At 37.2% G+C, this 13,591-nt stretch overlaps 1 protein-coding gene across 1 annotated transcript in view; it reads left to right on the forward strand.

Annotated features, from left to right (window-relative positions):
• Klhl2 (kelch like family member 2) overlaps positions 1-8,391 on the forward strand; it is a 108,617-nt gene extending 100,226 nt beyond the window's left edge. Inside the window, exons 12-15 of the mRNA XM_004848225.3 lie at positions 1,216-1,344; positions 1,952-2,092; positions 5,939-6,082; positions 7,275-8,391. Of these exons, the coding sequence (XP_004848282.1) occupies positions 1,216-1,344; positions 1,952-2,092; positions 5,939-6,082; positions 7,275-7,303 (443 nt within the window). The 3' untranslated portion in view covers positions 7,304-8,391. The remainder of the gene's footprint in view (positions 1-1,215; positions 1,345-1,951; positions 2,093-5,938; positions 6,083-7,274) is intronic.
• Positions 8,392-13,591: the final 5,200 nt, after the last annotated feature.

Consider the following 13,591-nt stretch of genomic DNA (forward strand, 5'->3'; position numbering starts at 1 on the left):
CAAAAGCCCCGAGTTCTCATTCCTTCCTCAGTGTGGATGTCATTCTCTACACTTAAAAAAATAGCTGGGTATGGTATTGCAAACATGTAATCTCAGCACTCAGAAGGCTGAGGCAGGAAGATTGCTGAGTTCAAAGTCAGCCTGAACTAAGCAGGAAACACTGTCTCAAAGAAACAAAAACACAAACGTCAAAATACAGCTTTATTGATACATAATTCATTTATACTTCACACGTTTAACATATACAGTCCTGTGTGTACATGTAACTACAATTAATCTGAAAACATTTTTATTACCTTAAAAGAGCAATCCTTCTTCCCTCAGCTGTTCCCTCTGTCCTCCCTGGCCCTCAGCTGTCACTCATCTGTCTCTGAATATTTCTCTCTTGTGGATGTTACATCTAAATGAAATCATACAATATGTGGACCGGCTTCCGTCTGCAGCATTGTGTTCTTACTGTCACTCACGCTGTAGCATTTGTTAGTACTTCCTGTTTTGTTTGGTTTTTGCTTTGTGAGACAAGGTCTTGCTATGTAATCCAGGCTGCCCTTGAACTCACTTTGTAGCCCAGACTAGGCTTAAAGTCAGCATCTTCCTGCCTCAGCCTCCTACATGCTGGGAATTGAGGCTTGTGCTGCCCTGCTCAGCAGTACTTCATGTCTTTTTTATTACCAAATAATATTTCATAACATTCCAATATTAACTCTTAATTTAACTTTTCTTCCAATTTATTAAGATCATTTTGATATTTAATCATTTACAGGATGATGTACCTTTTCAGCTATTGTTATCTTGAGATATAACAAATGTACTTGCTGTTCTGAGTCATATTATTGATTAAAATGTAAAATTAGCATCATCATAAGTATCTTGCAGATGTTAATATGATTTGATCACTCCCCTATCACTAATAGGTAGGGGCTCAATGTAATTTATAAGAATCTGGAACAGCTGGGCACAGTGCTGCACTGCTGTAATCCCAGTGCTTGGGAGGCTGAGGCAGGAGAATCACTTCGAGTTTGAGGCCAGCCTGGGCTACATAGTGAGTTCAAGGGCAGCCTGAACTACATAGTGACACCCTGTCTCAAAAAAAAAAAAAAATCTGGAACACTTTAAGAGGAACCTCTATTACCATGGAAGAAAATGTATTAATGTTTTATTACTTAGAAAGTAGCCTTTTGTAACTCTGGCTCTGTTGGTGACCTCCCACCCCAGGGCTGCTCTACGCTGTTGGGGGCTATGATGGGGCGTCACGCCAGTGTCTCAGCACCGTGGAGTGCTACAACGCCACAGCCAATGAATGGACCTACATAGCGGAGATGAGCACCCGGCGAAGTGGAGCAGGTGAGCGCGAGCATGACAGGAAATAGCTAGGCGGGAGGAGAGAGGGCTCGCAGGCAGCCCTTGACAGTGTGAAGACTTGAATGGCACTGCTGAGTACATCTCAGTTATTCATGTAGTAAGTGGTGAGACGTAGCACTTTTGTGTTCTTTCACAGAGTCAAATTTAATTTCTACGTGCTTTATTAAAAGGCTGTTTCATTTATATAGTGTTTGTTATCCTATTTAGCTTTTTAGTTTTTATCATTTATTTGGGAACTTGCTTAATAATCAAGTCTCAGATCCATTTCTTATAAAATTGTACGCTCAAATACCCTGGTTTACTTTTGTTGGGAAAGTCGTTTTCAAAAGGATCACATTAGACTTTCCCCCTCTGTTTTATTAACACATTATTTTTGTTTAACATTCTTCTTTTTTTAGAATAATAGTTTTTACTAAGATCCTTGTTTTTCAGTTCTGCATTTCCTTATTTTAGATTGTATGCTTTTGTGTTCTTTTTATTATGAATTAAAATTTCAAAAAATTTAATTACAAAACATTTGAATGAACCCTAATGTGCTCTGCATGCCTTGCCCCTTTTCTCTACTAGTTTGGCTGCTTGTGTTTTGCAGGTGTCGGTGTGTTAAACAACTTATTATATGCTGTAGGAGGTCATGACGGCCCTTTAGTAAGAAAAAGCGTTGAAGTCTATGATCCTACCACAAACACATGGAGACAGGTTGCAGATATGAACATGTGCAGAAGAAATGCAGGTATCTGTCTGAGCTTGTAGCCTTCACATTGAATTTTTAAGGATGTTTAGTAGTGTCACTGTGTATCTCCATTGTTTGTTTGTTTTCTTCTGATCTGCGTTCCCTGATAGACTTCGAACTCTGAAGGCAGAAGCTTATGTAGTGATGCTTTAAAGTAAACGCTGACCAGAATATCTGCACCCATTAAGTAACTTACTCTTCATGGTAGCAGCTGTGTTTTGGAATAAATGTGGAGACAAATTGATTAAATGTAGAACCCTTTGTATTTGATACTTGAATTTATTCATTCTTATGAGAAACATTTTTGAGTGCTTACCACACATTACATACTGGAGAGTCCAGTTCTCCAGGAATTTGTTGGGTTGGGTAAATATTTATACCACGTTAAAAAATTAGTTGATTATTTGAATCTGGAGGAGAAACATGAAGAGGTAACTCTAAATTAATATAGTTCAGAATTTCCAGAAATGGGAAAAAACTAAAGCAGTAACAACAACAATAACAAAATCTTTTAAAGCCAGGCAGAATGCCAAATGCCTGCAATTCCACCTACTGGGGACGCTGAGACAGAAGGAGGCCAGCTTGAGCAACTTAATGAGACCCTGTTTTAAAATAAGAATATAGTAAGGGCTAGGAAAGTAGCTCAGTGGTAAAACACCCCTAGGTTCAATCTCCAATATTACAAAAATAATTTTAAGAATGCAAATAACTTCAAGATTAGAGAACTAACTACAGTCCATGTCACTTAATGACAGGAATGGGTTTTGATAAATGCATCGTTAGGTTGTTTTGTTATTGTGCAAACATCATAGAACTTATTTAGCAGACCTAAAATGTTTTAGCTCAGTTACTCCACTTAGCCTCTTGATACAGAAGCTAACACAAAATGTATGGAGAGTCCTGCTACTGTTTACACAGCATACTGTTTTACAGCAAACTTTTATAAGTAGGAATACACTAATTATAAAAGGTGTAGTCAGGTAAATACACAAACCAGTAACAGAGTTGTTTATTGCAAAGTATTATGTATCGTACATAATTGTCAGTGCTCTATTGTGAAAGGCTTTTGTACACCGTCACTACAAACACAAGAACAGTGAGCTGAGCTGCCCTGTTAGGATGGCTGGTAGTTTTCCAGCTCCATTATAATGTTTTGGGACCATCATTCTATACGTTATCTATGGTTGACTGAAACATAGAACATGACTATACTTGAGGATCCATGAAGGAAATACAAGTAGAAAATAGATTCAGGATAGCTGGATGGCCATTTGGGAAAGTCTAGTCTTCTTCAAAATGCCATTACTTCATGGCATTTCCCATAGTCTAACCTAAGTTCCTGATGACTCTCTGACTCACCCTATACCACAGATTGGTTTTTTTGTGTTTTTTTGGTTTTTGGTACCAGAATCAAACTCAAGAGACTCAAGCTTGCTAGGCAGACGCTGTACCACTGAGCTACATCCCTGGCCCTCACAGATTGTTTTTGCCAGATGATCCACTCCCAAAATGTTCTTTTAAGTTTCTCTTTCAGTGTGACTACTGAAGGATCCTTATGTACATGGGAATACAGGACTGTCAACAGCAGAGCAGAATTTATAACTAACTCTGTTTGCCCTTGTACTTTAATCTGTTGGTTGTATTTGGTGAAGTACTAAAAGCCTCTCAGTGGAAATAATATATAGAACCTATGGTAGGATTTAGAGTCTGGGCACTGAGCCGGGTGTGGTGACACATGCCTGTAATCCCAGCACTCAGGAGGATCCCTGTGAGTTTGAGGCCAGCCTGGGCTACATAGTTAGTTCAGGGCCAACCTGAACTACAAGTAAAACTTGTCTCAAAAAAAAAAAAAATCTGGGCCCTGAGTAGAGTTAAGTGCTTGAATCCAATTCATATTGAATTAGCAAAACTGGGATGATACATGCACGTGCCTTCCCAGTTAGGAAACTTATGATTTGAACTTTTGTTAGTATCTTTCTAAAGATTGGAATAAATTCTAGATACATGTTTATTATTCCCCCTCTCCCATCTCCCTGTGTATCCCAGGCTAGCCTCGAACTTGTAATCCTCCTGCCTCAACACACCTTACTGCACTTGGTTCTTGGATTCAGGTATTTGAATTACTTGAAATGGTATGAGTTTGCCCTCTGTGCAAGACTAGAATAGGAACACAGTTGAGTTTGAGTGAAATAGAGAGGGTCCACACCTTTTGAGTACGCTTTTAAGTGCTGGGTGGAAATTTGGGCTCATTAGTTTGTTAAAAATCTGCGACTACCTATTAATTAGGTTAGCAAGGTTGTCTGCAAGACGTCCTTCTGGATTGTTTGATGCCCTCTATTACCATTTCATAATGGTGCTGAGTTTTTAATAGGACATTAAATATACTTTAAACAAAATTACATTGAAATAAAAGAGCTTTCAAAAGGTGTTTGCCTTTTGATTCAGCAGTTTTCTTTCTAAAAATTTATATTAAGAAATAATTTCACTTTTAGAGTTTCTTTTGAGATGATGATGCATGGTATATATTCCGATGGTTGGAAATAGAGACTAGAGTTCAGCATAGCGATCTAGGCCAGGATTGTTAGTGCTTCAGTAATTGTGAAAGATGTTAATGAGGTTGCCCAGGGAGTATGCATAGTTAGACAGATACGAGGAGAATGTGAGAGGAGTGCCGTAGGCGTCCTCAGCACAGGTGACAAGTACAGGTCACCTCTTCAGACCAGAGTGAACTAAGATGCAAATTAGGCAAGAGCAGGTCAAAGAAGCTAAGAGTCTAAGGACACAAAAGCAATATAAGTACTTTTAAAAGTCCCTATGGGCACTAATAACAGTATTGGATGTTTGCTAGAAAAGTTGCTTTTACTTGTCTTCTTAAGAAGGGGGAAATGATTGAATGACTTCCTACAACTGTAGTCCAGAAGGAACTGGGAAGACCTGCAGCCTTATAAGATCCAGGTTTTCTAGAGACACCATATCCGGTCATGGGATAAACATCTCTATTGCTTGCTACTGAACTGAAGAACTTTTGTAGTAACATTAAAGCAGTTTAAAAAAAAAGAAAGAAAGAATTGCACAAATATTTAAAAAATGATGTAGAGGGAATCCTTGTTCATTGCATTTTGGTAAAAGCAAAAATCCTGAAAATAAGCAGATATCATCAGTAAAAAAAAAGATTAAATCGTTAAGGTATTACATACACAATACACAGAATACTATGCAGCCGAAGACTGTGAAGATTAATGAACTCGGAAATATCCAAGATATATTGTTTGTCAGGGTGAGTATTAAATAGCACATGTAGTATTAACTATTTTGAGGTCAAAAGTGAAAAGTCTGTATATTCACAGAGAAGTTAGGCATAGTAGAGATCAAAATTTTGTTTTTGAATTTTTTTCAAAAAATGGGAGTTATTCTAGAAATCAAATATTGTTCTCTTAAAGGAAATAAACTAATCATTGAATATAAAAGTCAGTATTAAAAGTTTTTTTTACCTTCTGTTAATATATATCTTTTCCTAAGGATTCCCTAAGAAGCTGACTTTGACCTTTTATTTTCTATTCTTTTAATAAAATGAAAATCAGAATAGTTTCTAGCCTGCAAGGTTAAGGTCGTGAAGATTAAATGAAACAATGCGTCTGTAAAGCAACTGTTCGATAAATGACATCCAATAGGCACTTAAGTGGAATCGAGACGCTCAGATACAGAAGTTCTTTACACATTCATCATCTTCTCCTGCTCCTTCTGAGGAAAGAAGTGTATCAGTCCCACGTCACCGACCACGCACAGGGTTGTTCCTGTGTATCCAGAGGTTTTACACAATTGTTTTCTCTCTGCATCATTTTTCAGGAGTTTGTGCAGTTAACGGTCTGTTATATGTTGTTGGAGGGGATGATGGTTCCTGTAACTTGGCATCAGTAGAGTATTATAACCCAACAACGGATAAATGGACAGTTGTGTCATCTTGTATGAGCACAGGAAGAAGTTATGCAGGTAAGAATTGTCTCCTTAAGTTTCTGTTATAATTCCAAAAAATGGCATCATTAGTTTAATAAATTTTTTGTTATAAAAAGAAAATATTTTCTCAAAGTGTAGTTTATATCATATTATTAAAGTAATTTACATTGGATGTGTATATTCTAAGATAAAACACTAGGATTCTTTGTCATTCTATAGTCCTTTGCAGTTAAAGTCCCAAATCTTTGCAGTACAGAATCATGTATTCAATGGGACTAAAACCTGTATGAAGTGGCCAGGCTTTAGTTCTGCCTCTCCTAGCCCGGGATCAAGAGATGATATCATCCTGAGGTGTGGAGTAATTTTCCTTCTTAAGCATCCCATTGAATTAGAAAATAACCACTTTTGTCTAATATCTTAGTAAGAGAAATGGCAATAGTTCTTCTGGGTCCTGCATTTAATTCACAGGACCTTTTTTTTTTGGTACTGGGTATTGAACTCGGGACCTTGCGCTTGCGAGGCAGGCGACAGAACCACTGAGCTAAATCCCCAGTCCCAAATGGCAATAGTTCTTAATAGATGTAAAGATGAGTTTTTAAAACTATATGTTGTCTGTTGTTCTACAGCATTGATGTGTTTAAATACTAGAATTTTTTTATACAAAAACTGGTCTAAGTGAAGAAAACACTTAAAATAATCAGTTTATGCATCATCCAAGATAGCAACACTTCACAGAAGAACTATATACAGCAGGATCCTGGAATAACATGGCTTGTTGCTAGACGAATTTTTCACCTGATCTTCATTAAGATTTAGCTGACAAAATAAATAATGTGTATTTAAAGTGTACAGTTTTTTTTTACTTTTGAAATATGTATATACCCATGATTCCATTGCCATATTCAAGATATTGAACATATCTATTGCCCCCCAAACTTCTTTCTACCTCATTGAGTATTAAGTGAATTTGATATTTTCTGAGAAAAGTTATTTCTCTCCAGTTGTAACTATAAGCAGCAGACTAGTTCTGGGTTTAATAATCCTGGTTCATAACTAAGAGATTTCACTGTTATTTAGATTAAAACGCTAGTGCTACCAAACTGTAAGGAAGAGAATCTGAAACATGATTTGTTCAGCCCTTGTGGCTTAATAATACAGAATTAAATATTTTCTCAGTGATATAGAATGCTGCCCATGATATGTTTTATTTCTTCATTTCTTTGCCCAGGGGTCACAGTTATTGATAAGCCATTATGAGCCCGAAGGACATTTATGGCATATTTATATTTGAGAAAAAGGCTTCAACAAGTATTTCTGAAGTGACTGAGAATCTAGCACTTCTCCACTTGCAGCTGCACTTTAAGTCTCAGCAGAAGGCAAGACCGTCTGCCTTTCTAGGCCTCGGATTCTGAAGATTACTTTTGGTAGAAGCACCGTGTAGGCTTTTTCTGCAAGGAGCAGCAGCTGACCGAATTTTCATAAGAAACCTGGACTGCAGTACTTACTCTGTAGTCTGTAGCCAACAGTTCCTTTCCTAAAGACTAGTTCTTATCAACCTTGAATGACTGTGGATTATTGTGTGAAGGAGGGTGAAGTAATGAGTGTTCTTGTAAAATTAAATTTTATCTTTATTCCTTCTCTTAAAAATCTGTATTACCCAGGAACTGAAAATCTGGGAGAAGGTATTAAAATATACGTAAGTATACAAAGTAGTTGAGGGATAAAACTGTTTGCTTTTATAATTATCTTTGATTACATGAATATAATAAATTGTGTGCATTTAAATGTGTGTCTATATGCTTTCCTTTAAACATGTTTGAAAGGATGTTTGAAACTTGATTATTGTATTTATAATGGCACAGTACTTTGAATTATGCCAGTACTACATTGTAAAACAGAGTTGTATTTTTTGATATTTAACAATGCTTAACACTTTAAAATGCCACTTCTGAGGAATGAAAATGGTGTGACACACTTGAACATGTGTGATGCCAAACTTTTTAAAATAAAATATACGTTATGCTTATTTATTGTTTTCTTTAGTTTAATCTCTGTCACGTTTTGGTGTGTTTTTAATTTTTTTCTTAGGGTAACACTTTGGCATGACTATAACTGCAGGTTTTTGATGAATATAATGAATGTATGGAATTCAACTGAATTTGCATGGTCTTAAGAATTTTTTCTGTGTGTATAAATTTAGCTGCTTTTAACAGAAAAGAGAGCTTTCTGTGAGTAGCCATGTGCGTTGGTCGGATAGTTTTTCTGAGATCTTCAATTAATCTGACTTTAAAGATGACCAAAACATGTCTTTCTTGAATTATCTTTGAATAAAAATTTGTATACTATTTGTTTGTCTCCTTGCTTTATCTAGTTTGATGTTAAGAAAGTTGCCTGTTGTTTTTGTTTTTTTATAAAGTTTGCCTTTTCTCACTTTACAAATCTGTATTTTAATTTTTTGTCAAAGTAACCTGTGAGTTCATTAAATCAGTAACACATGTCTGAAAATTGTTCTTGAAGAATAAAATCTAACCTCAGCCATTAACAAGACTGAAGGATTGGTGAAATTTGAACTTTTTATATTTCTCTGTTCCTTTTACTGAGAAGGACATGAGATTAAACAAATAGTGTTAGAAAAGAAAGTCAAAAGTACCTTTTCTAAAACACTAAGAAATTGTTTTGATATAAACAAAAAGAATTGAGGCCTGGTGCAGTGGCATATGCTTGTAATTCTAGCTAGTGAGGAGGCTGAGTCAGGGCTGGGGATGGAGCACAGTGTTCTGTGGGTACTCAGGTACCAGGGGTGCGGGGGAGACAGAGAAGTAGGGGAGGTAGGCAGCAGAGGTGCTGGGCAAGCAGGAAAGGGAAGTGGAAGAAGGTTGGCAGGACTTAAAGGGTCACCATGAGCTGTTGCCAAAACAAAGAAAGATGTCTATGATAATATTTTTATTTAGTTAACACAGATTTAAACAGAACCACATTATGTAGTTGAACTTTTCATTATAAATGAAAATATAAAGAATTAAATGAGGAAAGGCCTGTGTTCACTTGATGAAAACATGGATTTCTACCTTAGCATGGCCTCCAAGCCTATCCACTGCCAACAAACATGTAGAAGGTCTTGTTAACTTGGAGCTCTGTTCCCTGCTTCTAATGGAAGCACCAAGAAAATGACTTCTTCTCTGGTTACATCCTGTAAAAATAAAGGAAGAAACAAACTCAGTTGCTCCTGCTACACTGTCACAACAATTCTTCTGCAATCAGATGAGGGTGGAGTTTTTTCCACATGCCATGTAATTGTCCAGTGGATGCCAACTGGGTACCTCAGAGTTCAATTTCTAAAACTACTCTACCTTGAGACCCACTTGGAGGTAGTGTCAGACCCCAACAATTCGGGACTCAGCCCCAGCAGACCACCCTACTTCAGATGCCAATCTCAGGACCATGCCACTGGTACTTCTTACCAACTACGAACCAGGATCCTGCCTCTTTGGGTTAATTTGCTAGGACACCTCTCACAACTGAAGGAAATACTTAACATCTCCTGGTTTATTAAAAGTATTGTAAAGGCCACACAATAATGAGATAGTTCCAAGATAAGGGGTTACAGGGTAGAGTTCATGTACCACCCTGCCAGCAGGAAGCTCATCAAATCTTGTTCATGAGTTTTCATGGAGCCTCCTTTGCAGCCTCCCTCTTCCCAGAGGTTGGAAGAGGTGTTGAACATTCCAAGACTCGACTCTCTTGGCCTTTCTCATAAGTGGTGCCATTCTAAGGGTATCTAGGAGTCTGGCCTTGTCATCTCATTAGTGTAAATTCAGATGTCATCTATATGGGCTCATAATGAATAACCAGGCACTCCTAAAAGGAAATTCCAAGGTTTTAGTTACCTTGTGAGGGGAATGGGGCAAACATCAAGTATATTTTGTATTATACCACATGTTCCACAAAACTATGAATCTTATCAGTTTAAGACATTTAAAAAATGTTAAAGGTTTTCTTAAGTTTTTATGAGTACATCTGTAGTACATAATGATTGCATTTATCATGGCGAGCTGGTACATGTGTGTTAATATATCTTAATTCTTTATGTGTCCTGTTTCTCCCCACTTCCTCCTGCCTCCATCTCTTCGTCTCCTCATTTGCAAAGCATCTATTTCCCTGTCTCCTATTATCTTTTATTGTGTTCTTTACTTATTCTTTGGATTCTCATAGAAGAGAAACTATGCAATAGAGTATCTGATTTATTTCATTTAACATTATGGTATCAAGGTGCAAATTAAAGAGTTATTTTGGCTCACAGTTTGTAGAGGTTTCATTCCATAGTCAGCTGAGTCCAAGACAGGGACATGGCAGAGGAGGACTGCTCATGGCATGGCAGACAGGAAGCAGCGAGATCAAGGGAGGCAAGGAAAGCCATCCTTCCAGGCCACACCCCCAGTGACTCAGCTCCTCCAAACAGACTTTACCTCCCAGTGTTACATTTAGCTATAAACTCTGGACTGGTGAACCCATGAGTCAATCACCTCTTAAAAGCCCCACCTATGAGTGCGTGAGGCTTTGGGGGCTATCTAGATAAAAACCATAACAAATTAAATTTCTAATTTTAGTTTTTTGCAGAATCTCCATACTGATTTTCCATAGTGGTTGCACTACTTTATATTCCCAACAGTATAGAAGAGTTCCTTTTTCCTCTCTGCAGCCTCGGGAGCATGTTATTTGATTTCTTGATGATAGCCATTCTTTCAATATTAAGATGGAACCTCAGTGCTGTTTTAATTTGCATTTCTCTAATGACCAGATATATTTTTTCATGTATTTATTGGCCATTTGTACTTCTGAGAAGTGTATTTACATTTCAGTTGCACATGTTTGATTCACTCATTCCTTTTGGGGGGGGGTCTAATTTTTTAAAAATTCTATAAATATTTTAGATATTAGTCCTTTTCCACAGAGTAACTGGGCAAATGTTTTTCCCACTCTGTAAGCTCTCTTTTCACTCTGTTGGTTGATTCCTTTGCTGTGGAGAAACTTTGGTATAATCCCACTTGTTGAATTTTGAGGTTATTTCTTGAACAATTGGAAAGTCCTTGCCTATGCCTGTCTTCAAGAGTTTCACCTATTTCATTTTCCAGCAGATTGTTTTTGTTATAATATTTAAGTCTTTGATTCATTTTTTTAGTTTAGTATATATATAGAGAGAAATTCAGTCTTCTGCATTTTGGTAATTTTCCCAGCACCATTTGTTAAAGAGGCTGTCCTCCAGCATGTTTTAACCACTCTTTCAATGATCACATGGCTGAATGTACCTGGGGTGGTTTCAGTATCTTCTATTTTGTTCCATTGTTCCATGTGTCTATTTTTGTGCCAATACCATGCAGTTTTTATCATTGTAGCTTTGTAATATAACTTGAAGTTGGATTGTAATGCCTCCTGCCTTGCTCTTGTTGCTCAGGGTTGCTTTGGCTAGTCTGGGCCTCTTCTGGTTCCATATGAATTTTAGGATTGTTTGCTCTGGTTCTGTGAGGAATGCTGTTGGTATTTTGATTGGGATTGCATTAAATCTGTATGTGAGTTTTGGAAGTGTGGCCGTCTTCACATTATTGGTTCTGCCTATCCAGGAACAGGGCATATATTTCTATTTTCCGATGTCCTCTTCAACTTCATTTTTCAGAGTACTGTATTTTTTGTTAAAACATGTCTTTCACTTCCTTGGTTAGGTTAATTCCTAAGTATTTAATTGTTCATGATTCTACTGTAAATGATATTGTTTTACTAATTTCTTTCATAATGAGTTCATTTTTGGTAGACAGGGTTCAATATTGGTATTCATTTTTGTATGTTAACTTTCGTATCCTACCTTGCTGAATTTGTTCATTAATTTTAGAAGTCTTTTGGTGGAATTTTTTAGGTCTTCTATGTAAAGAATCATATCACTTGCTAAAAAGGATAATTTGAGGGCCGGGGATTTAGCTCAGTGGTGCCACCACCTGCCTTGCAAGCACAAGGTCCCGAGTTCAATCCCTAGTACCCCCCCCCCCAAAAAAGATAATTTGACTTCTTTCTTATACATTTCCCTTTTTTTTTTCTTTCTCTTGCTTGTTTTGGATGTTTTGAGAACTGTATTGAACGGGAGTGGTGATAATGGCCATCCTTGTCTTTTTCCTGATTTTAGAGAAAAACCTTTCAGCTTTTCTCCATGTAACAAGATGGAGTAGGTTTGTCCTAAACAGCTTTTATCAAACTGAGATAAGATCAATCTGTACCTATTTTGTCCAGAGTTTTTATGAAAGGATATTGGATTTTTTCAAAAGCTTTTTCTACATCTTTTGAGATGATCTATGATTTTTGTCCTTGCTTCTATTTATGTAATGTATTAAACATTTATTGATTTCCATATGTCAAACCATCCTTACATCCTGGGATGAAGCATACTTGGTCGTAAACTATGATATTTTTAATGATTTGTTGCATTGTTTACCAGTGTCTTGTTGAGCATCTTTGCATCTGTTTAATTAATGAGATTGCCCTATAGTTTCCTTTTTCTAGTTGGGTCCTTGTCAGGTTTGGGAGTCAAGGTAATGATAGCTTCTAGAATTAGCTTGGCAGTTATTTTTTGCTTATCTCCGAAGCCTACCCTTTCTTCGATACAGGGAAATAAGTGAAATGAGTCTCCAGGTCTGTATTTCTTTACAGCTCTAAGTCCTCAAGGACTAAAACACCAATTTGACCCCTCCACACACATATACATGCTCAGATTTAGAGAATGTATCTTTGGTGATAAATCAAAAATAACAGCCAACATTTACTAAGGACTTCTTTGGTGCCAAATATTATAGTTACCTAAGAGAAAATACTCTGCTAATGACAAGCCAGGTAAGTCTGATCCCTATAGTGCATGCTCTTCCTGCTCCTGGACAGGGCAGCAAGACTAGGCAATGGGAAAAGTGCGAGCTTAGGGTCCATTGTTTTACATCTATACATAGGATTATTATGCTCCAGTACACAGCATGAGGAGGTGATATGAAATGAGAGAAGGCAGTGTGTCCCTCATTCTGTGCTGCTCACTGACCTGCACAGGAATTGCACTGCCCACACCTGGGGGCCTCAGTCTACTGTTTTTAATATCTTGATTTGTAATGGTCTACTTGGAACTCAGCAACTTAATTTCAATAGCATAAAACCTTAATTTCAGTAGTATACTGCTTAGCCAGGCTTGTTCATCTCACTTCTGGGTTAGGTCGAGGCCAACAGGTCCGGAGAGCAGTTACCTCCCTTGGTGGGTATTGTATCGTTTTCTAAATCTTTCTAAGCCTCTTTTCTCATCTGTACCGTGAAGATAACCGCAACTGCCTCTCGGGTATTTTGGGGTTTACATTGCTTTTGAAATTCTCGACCTTCCTTGTACAGGGATTTATTAAAGGCTACTGAGCTAGCGGTAACAAAGTAAAAAGAAAGTCAAAATCCAGGGTACATCACAGGAAGGCGAGATTGTAAACAAATATCTGATTTTAAAACGCATTTGAAACATTTTTTTTCCAAGTTTGG

Source organism: Heterocephalus glaber, unplaced genomic scaffold (assembly GCF_053883595.1).
Source record: "Heterocephalus glaber isolate CG9 unplaced genomic scaffold, H.glaber_assembly_v1.0 deba00001461, whole genome shotgun sequence".
Lineage (NCBI taxonomy): Eukaryota > Metazoa > Chordata > Mammalia > Rodentia > Bathyergidae > Heterocephalus > Heterocephalus glaber.